Source organism: Emydura macquarii, unplaced genomic scaffold, assembly GCF_026122565.2.
Source record: "Emydura macquarii macquarii isolate MOO-44397 ecotype Brisbane River unplaced genomic scaffold, CSIRO-AGI_Emac_v2 contig_3348, whole genome shotgun sequence".
Classification (NCBI taxonomy): Eukaryota; Metazoa; Chordata; order Testudines; family Chelidae; genus Emydura; species Emydura macquarii.
In genome coordinates, this window is record NW_027133485.1 from 1,382,870 (window position 1) to 1,393,725 (window position 10,856).

Below are 10,856 nucleotides of genomic sequence, written 5' to 3' on the forward strand. Positions count from 1 at the left end.
TTTAAATGGATACAGATATACTGGTATAAACTGATTCAGTTACACCAGTATAACTTATTCTCCTTCCTACATGGGGATAGCACACATTTACAGTCACATAAGTGCATCCACACTGAGGCTTGCACTGCTTTAATTATACCAGTATAGCTAAAGCAGTACAATTTTCTAGCGCAGACAAGGGCTTACTGGCAGTATGTGTCACGTACTTATTAGTTGGTGTCATAACTTGAATCTTCAGCAACTGAAGCCAGTAGTTGGATGTAGCTTTAATGCTTCTAAATGTTCCTTGAAGCAAGTGGTATTGCACAGTCATCCGAGAGGAAGAAACTATCCATCCTGCTCCATGTAGCAGAGGCAGAGCTCTTGACAAGCTACAGTGTGTGCCAAGGGGACAATAAAGGGCATTATAAACTTCCAGACAAAGCCACTCAAAACTCTCAAGAACATTCTGATCTAGCCAAGAAGGTCCCTGGAGAGGTACATTTTCTTTACAGGAAACTGCCTGCCAGGTGGAAAAAACTGATCATGTTGTTAGGGAGGCAAAACGAAATCCTGTGTTTGCAGTTAGTAACCAGGCCAGGGCCAAAGCCAAGCTTATTTGGAGTACCAGTGATAAGATTACAGGAAGGTGACTGTAAGAGATGAACCTGACTCTTAGAGAAGAGGGAGTATTGACTAGGCTAGTGAGAATACAGAAGTGCATCTAATTCAAAATGCACACTAGCAGTTTGTTTAAGGGTGGAGAGAATGTGTGTGTGTGTGTGGGGGGGGGGGGGTCTTACTGCTTCTCTGGGTGTGAGTGCGATGAGGGTGCCAGGGGCTGGGAGCGGGGCTCAGAATGGGGGTACTTGGGAGTGGATGGGGGTTCTGGTGCAGGCTGGACGAGGGCACCAAGGGTTGGGGGGGGATGGGATGGTGTGGAGGGTGCTGGGGGGCAGGGCTGGGAAGAACAGTGCTGAGGGGTTCGGTGGGGGTCTGGGCCGGGGAGGATGGGGCTGGGCGCAGGGCGGATGGGTGACCCGGGGTGTGGGGCGGCCAGGGCTGGAGGGTGCTGGGGGGCCGGGCCGGGCCGGGGAGGCGGGTGCTGGGGGGCTCGGTGGGGGCCGGGGGAAGCAGGCTGCACGGCGGTTCGGGGGCACGGCCCATCCTCCGGCCCGGCGGGTCTCTCAGCGCTGCCCCCGGCGGCCCCGGCCGGCAGCGCAGCCCGGCTGCGGCCCCCTCCTCCCGGCGCGGCTGCCTGGCTCCCGCCCGCCCCGCCGCAGGCCGCAGCCCATCATGGCGGCGCTGCACACCAAGGCCGGGGGCCCCCCCCAGATCCCCGACACCCGCCGGGAGCTGGCCGAGCTGGTGAAGCGCAAGCAGGAGCTGGCGGTGAGGGGCAGGCAGCGCGGCCCACCCCGACCCCACCCCGGCCGGCCGCCCGCGCTACGAGAGGCCGCGGGCTGAGCAGCCGGCTAGGCCGCGCTCGCTGCCGCCCTCCCGCCGCTGGGCCGGGCCGGGTCCGCAGCGCCGCCGGGGGCGATGGGGGGGGCGCGGCCGAGGAGGGGGGCAGGTGGGGGCGCCGGGGTGGGGGGCAGAGACCAGAGGGGGCGGCGCGGGGCGGGGTCCGGGGCACAGAGCTGGGGGGAGCAGGCGTCCCGCTGGCGTCGGGGCCGCCCCGATATCGGGGTTACGTCCTAGGGGGGCGCGACGGCCCCCCAGCGCCGGGCCCGGCTTGCACGCGTGCTGCGCGGCGGGTGTGAGCGGGGCACGGCTCCCGGGGGGACAGGCCCAGACCCGCGGGCATCTCCGGCCTCGCCCCGCTCCCCTTCCCCAGCTGCGCCCCGCCCCGCCCGGGCCCCGCGGCGGGTGCCTTGCCGCTCCGGGGAAGCCGCCCCACGTGCAGCGCGCACACCCGCCGCAGGCTCCTGGGGACGCTGCCCCGGGCCGGTGCGCGGCGCTGGGCTGGGCCGGGCCGGCACTAGCGGCTGCTTCTCTCCTGCGCCTCTCACCCCAGGAGACCCTGGCGAACTTGGAGCGGCAGATCTACGCCTTCGAGGGCAGCTACCTAGAGGACACCCAGATGTACGGCAACATCATCCGCGGCTGGGACCGCTACCTGACAAACCAGAAGTGAGTGGAGGGAGGTGACTTTTCTGGGTGCCCTGCTTCACTGCGGCATGTAACCTGTTTCCAGCCCAGCGCTGAGGTTCTGGCTTCCCAAACAGCTTCCATAAGTGGAGCTTTTAAAAAAACCACTAGACTAGAGCGGTCCCCCAGGCTGGCTAATACACAGGGCATTGTTTCTCTTAAGATGCCTTGTTTGTGGACCAGTTGAAACGACATCAGCTGGTAAAACCTCTCTGTGCACCAGCGCCTTGGATCCTGTCTGCCTCTTCCCAGCACTACAGGGGGCCTTGAGGGTATGGGGAGCTCCTGGAGATCCCCTAGTCTCCATACGTTCTCAGGGGACGCAGCATGTAGCATGCACTATTTCTCAGGTAACAATACAGACATGGGTGCAGGGCATTCCCAGGAATTAGTGGCTGGTCCAGTAGGGACTTTTCTGCAGTGCCCTTGGGCTCTAGTGTTTTCCTTCCTTGTCCTGAAACCGTACCTTCTGCCTCCATGGGTAGATCAAAGAACAGCCCACCGGCTGACACGGTGACTGAGCATTTGCACTGAAAACGTGCTGTGTGTTTCAGAAACTCAAACAGCAAAAACGACCGAAGGAACCGGAAATTTAAAGAAGCTGAGCGACTCTTCAGCAAATCTTCCGTCACCTCCGCAGCAGTGAGTACAGTGTTTGTGACCCGGCAGCACACAATGCCAACTTAAGTCCTGAGCTTCCTGGGCAAAAACTGCCTGGCCTTTTGTTTCATGAACATCAGGGGTGGACAGATCTGAGCTGGGCAGATCATACACTGTGCACTGTCCCCTCTGTCATTTCTCACTCTTCTCCTTTCTTTCAAGTTGTGCTGAATTGTTCTTTATGGAATTTCCTTCTGTTGCTCACTTTGTACCTAAGAAGGGAATAATAATTAACAGGCCGTTATTTCTGCTTTTCTTTGGACTGATTGAGCGGAAACCCTGGGGTGGCTGATCTTTTCCTTCTCCATAAGACTCGTCCCCTTGCCGTAGTTCAGTGGCTGTATTGACCTGTCTCCTTCTCTCACAAGCATCTCAAAGCTTTCTTCCACATTTATGTTCCCATCCTCTCATAACATTCACATCTGCCGCAGTGCCCAGTTGCCTATGAGAGGAGACAGTCGCAAACAGACCAATCAAGAAACTTCTGCGCCTCATGATCCTCTTCCTGCCATCATTGTCATTCCCCTGTCTCTTCCCTGCCTTTTTTGGCTTTAATGCCCTCTCCTGTCATGACAAGATGAGTTTAGATTGTAAGCTCTTTGGGGCAGAGACCATATCTCTCTTGTTCTGAGGAGTGCCTTGCATGTTTCTGAGTGCTTGAAAAAAAATAAGAAATGGGAATCTGTCTTTATTAATGGCCCTTCTGATTTTCTAGGCAGTCAGTGCATTGGCCGGCGTTCAGGACCAGCTCATTGAAAAGCGTAAGCTGCTTCTTCTTTCCTCTCGCCATCTGACTAACTTGGAATGAAGCAAACTGCCTCCAGTGGAGATAGATCACTGTATACTCTCTCCACCACCCCTTATCACTTGTGTGAACAAGGGGTAATTATGGTGCTGTTGAGGGTTCCCCTTCCAGCACTCTTTTACTGGTCCCTGTGATTCTCTGCCTGTTACGTGTGCTGCCTTTCACACCCCAGCAATTGTGTTGCTCTAAATAAGGTCACGCTGGTACCATTACAAATGTACACATTAAAATTGAAACTTAGTGCCGTTGGTAAATGATCTTTTGTATCTGCTTGAACTGCTCTCTGCAAGTGAAGCACATTTAAGTGGGTTTGGTGTTTTTGGGAGATGAAGCTCCAGGGGTTGACGCTCTGGCACTTCTTTCCTGCCATTAAATGGTAAGTAACTGTCAATGGATCTGAGTGCTCTCTGCACAAAACCCCATGTCTATCACAAATTTCACATAAGTTCACATCTTCCCTCCTGAGTTAGCAAAGCCTCTCATTGTTCTGTTTTGACTTAGAGGTTGAGTTTTACATGCACTAACTTTTAATCCATCATTTGCTGATGTGAAAGGGATTGTTGGTGCAACTCTAGGGTGCAGTGTCTTTGAGGCTGACAGTTTTTGCTCTAATAATTTTCATTCTGTGGTGCTTAAAGGTGTTATGTGGCATACACTATAGAAACTGGTGTGCAGTAAATACATTTCTATCAGGGTTATTCCTGAAGAGGTATTCCTTTCATTGGATTTGATTCTAGCATGCATCAGTTTCTAAGGGGGTAACTTGCCACACTGCAGAAATGCTGCCTAGTCATGCTTAGTGACCTTTTGTGTGCTATACACTGGAGAATTTAAGCTCAGGATTTGGCTCAAGCGCTTTCTTACTTGAGTGATAAGGGATTCACCAGGGTCTGTCCCGGAGCTGAATTGCTGGGAAGTAACAGTTGTGCTCTGCTGGGTTTGTTGTTCTAGGGGAGCCAGGCAGTGGGACAGAGAGTGATACTTCTCCAGACTTTCACAATCAAGAGAATGAGCCCAACCAGGAGGATACTGAAGAGCTGGATGGGTCTGTGCAGGGAGTGAAACCCCAGAAAGCTGCTTCTTCCACCTCCTCTGGGAGTCACCACAGCAGCCACAAAAAACGGAAGAACAAAAATCGACACAGGTTAGTGGTGCCAGCTGCACTCACCACGTCCTCTGAACAGCTGATTGTTGCCAAAGTGGCTTTATTGCCTGAAAGTAGCCAAGTGTATTAAAGCAACGAGCAGTTCAGACCGCTGGTTAGTTGGGGTCATTAAGCTCACATGACAGTCTGATTTCTCTCTTCATGTTAACCTGCAAATCACTGAATCAAAATCGTTACCCTCATTCTGTGACATCTGACAACCCTATCTGCCCTCTCACCTGCCCCATCATCTCTGAGTGGGAGGCATTTAGAAAGGGTTGGTCTAGTGGACTGAGAAGGGTCCTGGGAGGCAGGAACTCCTGATTTCTAATTCTGGCTCTGATACAGATACCTGTGTGGCTTTGGGACACGCCCCCTCCCTTTTCTGTGCCATTTCATCTTCCCCATCTGTAAAGCAGAATAATACTGGCCTCCCTCCCAGTGCCTGCATCTTGTTCTCTGGAACTGAGTGAGGCAGGGAGGTGGGCAGATCTGTTTCGGGAAGAAGATCAGGAAATAAACCAAAATGCTTTGGGAATCCAGTGATTATAAAAGTCCTGGAAATCTCTGATATTTTCAACCAAACTTCTATCCCAAGCCCTTTTTGGTTGTAATTTTGCTCCAGGCTGAACATTTCCTCCATGCCGTGCCCTGGAGCTGCCTTGTTTTTCACATTAATTTTAAAGCAGTTGTAAGGAAGCTGACCTGACAACCATGAAAGATCTCACAGACTTCACTTGGTTGCCCTTCGATGGCCAGTTCTGAAATAGGTGTCTTTACAGACAGCCCGTTAGAGACGGCACACATGAGGTCACACACCACATGGATGATGCCATTTTTCTCTACAAAATGGTGCCCTGCACACAGTGTGACCTTGTACATAGTGTGCATGCAGAGTCACGCTTTGCAGAGGATGCCATTTGGTAGAGCAATATGGTGTCCTCCATGCTCCGTGACCTCACACGCACCATACATGTGAGGTCACACTGCGCAGAGCAAAATGGAGTCCTCTGCACACGAGGGACACTGCGACCCCATCTGCTGATGGTGCAGCCCCGTTTTGGGTTTGTGGGGCAGGTGTTTTGCCTGAGTACTACACTGAGTACTTTTAACTCACTTTTTTGAAGTTGACTGGATTTTGTGGTGTCAATATCTCTTTAATTCTTAGATTATAGCAGGAAGGAAATCCTGGATCTACCATTTAAAAACGTTGGCTTAGTTATATCTCCTGTTTAATTCCTCATGAGTTAGGAATCATGAAGTAGTTAGAAAGTAGTTAGAAACACCTTTTTGGTGTTGCCTGTACATAGCTAGAAACAATTTCAGGAGTAAAGTAGTTTAAAAACATAAGAATGGCCATACTGGGTCAGACCAATGATCCATCTAGCCCTGTATCTTGTCTTCCGACAGTGACCAGTGCCAGATATTTCAGAAGGAATCAACAGAACCAGGCAATTATGGAGTGATCCGTCCCTTGTCATCCAGTCCCAGCTTCTAGCAGTCAGAGATTTAGGGATATCCAGAGCATGGCATTGCATCCCTGATCATCTTGGCTAGTAGCCATTGATGGACCTTAGTTGGGGTTGGTCCTGCTTTGAGCAGGGGGTTGGACTAGATACCTCCTGAGGTCCTGTCCAACCCTAATCTTCTATGATTCTATGATCCTGTAAAACTAATAGACAACACATTTAAAACTGACGGAAGGAAATAGCATACTTAACCAGTGGAACTCACTGCTATGAGATATCTTTGAGACCAAGGCTTAGTAGGATTCCAAAAGCACTAAGCATTTATATGGGCAATGAGAAAGTTCACAGTTACATTATATCTGATACAAACTTTATAAAGCCTCACGCTTCAAAGCACAAGCCAACCACTAGCAACAGGTGTTAGGAAGAAACTGCCCCTCTGGGGGCATTATTCCATTATGAGGTATCTTGTACCTTCCTCAGAAGCAGCTGATCTGGCTACTGTTGGAAGCAGGACCTTGAACAAGATGGAACCCTGGTCTGATCTGGTGTGGCAGTTCCTAAGATCCTAGAACATAAAGCGGAGAGAGAAATCTAAATAATATGATGTCACTTACAGTTCATTGGCTGTTCTAAAATGCCTTAGCATGGCCCGTTACCGACTCTAAGCAGGCTAGCTGGTTTGGTGCAGTCTGGTGAAGGTAAAACTGGCTGCTCTTTGAACTAGTTCCTCAAACCCTTCCAGCAAAGGAAAATTTCCAGGAACATGGAGCTAGTCATGAGTTATAAAGAGAGAGCTGTTGGTGACTGGAAATGAAATGCTCTCCGGGAACAGAAACCTGCTTGTTTACCCATGTCTCTTGTATGTCCTGAGATAGAGGTACCGTGTCAGAAACCCTGAAAGTCTTTCCCTAGGGCAACCCTCTGACTGCAGATCCTGATCCAAGGCTCTACCAATTGCTGGCATAAGCCGAGTGCTGCCTGCCTGTATCTGAAGCAGTGGAGGCCACTGGAATGGGCTGTCTTCGGACGCTATTGACACTGCTTGCAAAATAGTCCAGGCTTTCCTATTTGATACCTCACCAGCTCTGCTAGCAGTGCTGAGGGCTGGTTCCAGCATGAATGTCCAGCTCTCCTGGCTGGCATGTCAACAGGGAACCAGGTGAAAGATGTTGGTCGTTGCTCATGGGGGCCCTCAGTTCAACTCTGCGGTGCAAGCGCCAAGGTTACCATTACCTACCAGCGTGCCCCGTATTCAGCTACTTGCTTCAGCTGAGGAATATCTCGCGGTCAACGGGAATACTGCTTCCTCTTGGGAGTTCAGAGTTAGGACTTAAACCATTGAAGTGTCGTGTTAACTTCCCTCTTTCTAACAAATACAATTATTGGCTTCCAGGAGGAGCTCTCTGGAAACAGGCGTCATGGTGGGTGGGTATGCATGTATGCTAGAGTCTGCTGATGGGCTAGTTTGGTAACTAGATTCAGACAATTCACAGTGTTTTCTTTTTACGTTTATAAGTGAAGAGAGTGTGTGTGTGTGTGTGTGTGTGTGTGTGTGTGTGTGTGTGTGTGTGTGTGTGTGTGTGTGTGTGTGTGTGTGTGTGTGTGTGTGTGTGTGTGTGTGTTTGAATGCAAAATTGCCAGATACGTCTATGACAGCCTCCACCTATCTGCCTGAACAAACTCCTTTGCCTTTGCCCTAATAATCTAGACTAGAGAGAGCCTCTGCTTTCTGAGTGCCCACCTGGTTGTCTTTGCGTGCACAGAAATTTCTGTCTGTCTGGGAGCTAGCGTGCAAGTCCAAATAGCCGATGGCTTCCTTTCTCTGCATATAAAAATACCTTCCATAAAACCACTCTTCCTCTGTTTAACACCTCATTTCCCAGCAATCCACTTGGGGAGGGGGGGTCTGCACTGCCAAGTCCAGAGTGCTTTTTTGTGCCCAATTCTGGTAAATAAATAACATACTATACAAACGAAGAACTTTATGGCATTTGGACATTGGCTTTATTTTTTTCAATAATCTCGCTAGGGTGGCTAATCAACTAATTTATTGAAATCATTAGTATATTAATGGCTATTGCTTTCTTCCTTTCAAATGCTGCCCCTCAGCCCGCCTGGCATGTTTGATTATGACTTTGAGTAAGTTTGACTTGAATTAGTACTTGTGCTGTCTTGTTAGTGTGTAGACACCAATGTGCCTTTCTGAGACCTTTCTAACCCATAGTATATCTGTTTAATTGTAGGTATGTATATTAGGTTAGGCTGGGAAGTATTTTTAAAAAACAGAAAACATGATGGAGGTAACATTTTATTTAATAACTTCAGCAAAATTAAATCAGCTTCACTCTTCTGCCTCTTTATTTAATTTTTAAGTATCTTAATACATAGTTAAAAACTGATTTTCTGGCTTTGCTTCCTAAAGAGATTAGTGATGTAAATTTGGATATTTCCCTCTGGAGAAATGTAATAAAGCCAATCCCCTTGATTTTATAATACCTGTTGTCTCAAAATCCTCTCTGTCTCTGTATATGCCAAGTAAGTAACTATTACCACTATGTCTGAATAATTACCTATGGCATAGGTTACATCTATCTCTAACAAATTAACATAGAGCATGCATTTTAATCCCATCTCTGCACGCTGCATAACTTCTCTGTGATTTTATTATGAACCTTTGATAACTGTTTCTCTGACTGAGAGGGTGGAATACGCATTTCGGCAAGGTGTAAAAAATCCGCTCTCATTGATGTTGTTGGTCCTTGCCCAGTAGTGTTGGGACAATGATTCGGCTCGGCCAATTCGGAGAACCTGGATTGAATTAACCAAATAGCCTTTGTTATAGCCTGTGCCATATGCAGTAGCTGGTTCTTGGAACTCCCGTTGAAGTGTAATGTATTGAAATGGACATTTCTCTTATCTTTCCCATGGCAGGATTGATCTCAAGTTAAACAAAAAGCCAAGAGCTGTAAGTATCCGTCCTCCTGTGTCATTGTTTTTATTGTTGGTCTGTATTCTGAGGTTGCAAGCTAATGCCTAACATTATAGACTTTGCATCTACCATGATACATGCTCTCTCATTTTCATTTTCATGGTGGGGGAATAGTTGGTGTGAAATAAGCAATTGCCTTGTGGAGTTATCATAGCTGGGTTTATCTGTTGCTAGTTACCAGATGTTGGTGAGAGTTCAGAGCCCCCATACATTTTACATAAGAAAAGTTGTTTCACACCCTTCCTCGCTGTGATTGCTATTCTAGCAAATTGAAAACTATGGTGACTGGTCAACATGTCTCTGAGTTGAAGATTTTGAAGTGCAGGCCAGGGTTCATCTGTTTTTAATGTTCATCAACAATAAAATTCTCTCCTCTCTGCCTGCAGAGAGCAATGTGTGCGTTTCATGCGCTCACGTGTGAAAGCTGAGTTTCTCTACTCGGAGAGCAGAGCTGTACGTTTGGGGGTATTCATGTCCTGTCCTTTCCCCTCTCCGCAGGACTACTAGACTCAGTGGTGCCGAAGCGTCCAGGATTTAAACCCCCACATTGAGTCCACACTAAGACAACATCAGTCGACTGAATGAGCACACTGGCAGTTCTCCCACGAGTGTCTGCACGCAGGAGCAGTTCATTCAAAAGTACTAAAGTGGGGGAAGAAAGAGTCTTGTTTGGCTACATTGGACCATGGATTTTGTGTCACTTTAAAATCACCTAAAATGCAGGAGGACTAAGCTGTGGTATTACCAATCTCTGGTTCCTGAGTGCGATGTTCTTCCCTCCCAGCTGGAAACACTCCCCCTGCAATTGGCTGGTTTTGCTGCTGCCATCACCATTGTCTGTACCCATGGAGAGATGTCGTCGTCGTTTCATTTTGTATCAGAATGGGGGCGTGGGTCAGTGTCCCGTGCAGGCTGTAAATCTGTTCGATTGTTTTTAATACTGATACTTAGTTTATTTTCTTTTTTTAAACCAAACTGTACTGTTGACAAATTGGCTTTTGGTTTTTCCTTTGAACCCTGATTAGGCAAGAATGCTGTTCATTTTACAGAACGATCCACTTGGATTCTTACCTTAGTAGAGAAGAAAGTGGCTTATCCCTCTCCTTTATCTTTTATTTTAAAACTCCCCCTGTGGTTTGTTCGGGGCACTGAGATACAGGGAGCGGTTGGAGCTCAAAGCTGTCTTGCTCTTAAAGGTTGGGTGGATTCTCTTTTTAATACGAGCATCTGTCATTTGTATATAAAACAATAAAAGTCACGTTTTGTCTCTCTTCTCATGTCTTGCTTTGCGGTTGGAGATTACCTTGTTTGGTTTTGTTTGTTCTATGCCACCAGGAATTTCCATCATTCTCCATCTGTTCTGTGAGGTTTCCCTGAACTCCTCTACTTTCAGATACTGTGTGTGTTTGTGCAGCTCCATGAGCCTCTTAGAGACTGTCTGCTTTACTCATCCTCGTATACACAACACTGGTGACTGGCAGGGGAGCTAGGAACTAGCCTCCATATGTGCAAACTAATTTGTGCAAACTAATTTGACTCCGCTAGAGAGCAGGCTGAAGTGACCCCTTGCTGATGTGACCAGAGTGCCTCTGGGTAACGGGTGCGTGGCCCTGATTGTTTTCAGAACCAGCACGCACATGTGCAGGGTTGAGTGTC

General features: G+C 48.7%; 1 protein-coding gene across 2 annotated transcripts; it reads left to right on the forward strand.

The window, feature by feature from the left end:
• Nucleotides 1-1,219: 1,219 nt before the first annotated feature.
• MEAF6 (MYST/Esa1 associated factor 6) lies at nucleotides 1,220-10,471 on the forward strand. 2 transcript variants are annotated; one of them, XR_010917276.1, is made up of 8 exons: nucleotides 1,220-1,371; nucleotides 1,997-2,112; nucleotides 2,685-2,772; nucleotides 3,506-3,551; nucleotides 4,547-4,739; nucleotides 8,455-8,511; nucleotides 9,143-9,176; nucleotides 9,699-10,471. XR_010917276.1 is itself a non-coding variant. In XM_067533850.1 (7 exons), the coding sequence occupies exons 1-7, from the start codon at nucleotides 1,276-1,278 to the stop codon at nucleotides 9,705-9,707; spliced, it is 582 nt and encodes a 193-aa protein (XP_067389951.1). In that variant the 5' UTR covers nucleotides 1,220-1,275; the 3' UTR covers nucleotides 9,708-10,471. The 2 variants fall into 2 exon arrangements, 1 of the variants encoding a protein (XP_067389951.1); XM_067533850.1 differs by lacking the exon at nucleotides 8,455-8,511.
• The last annotated feature ends 385 nt before the right edge of the window (nucleotides 10,472-10,856 follow it).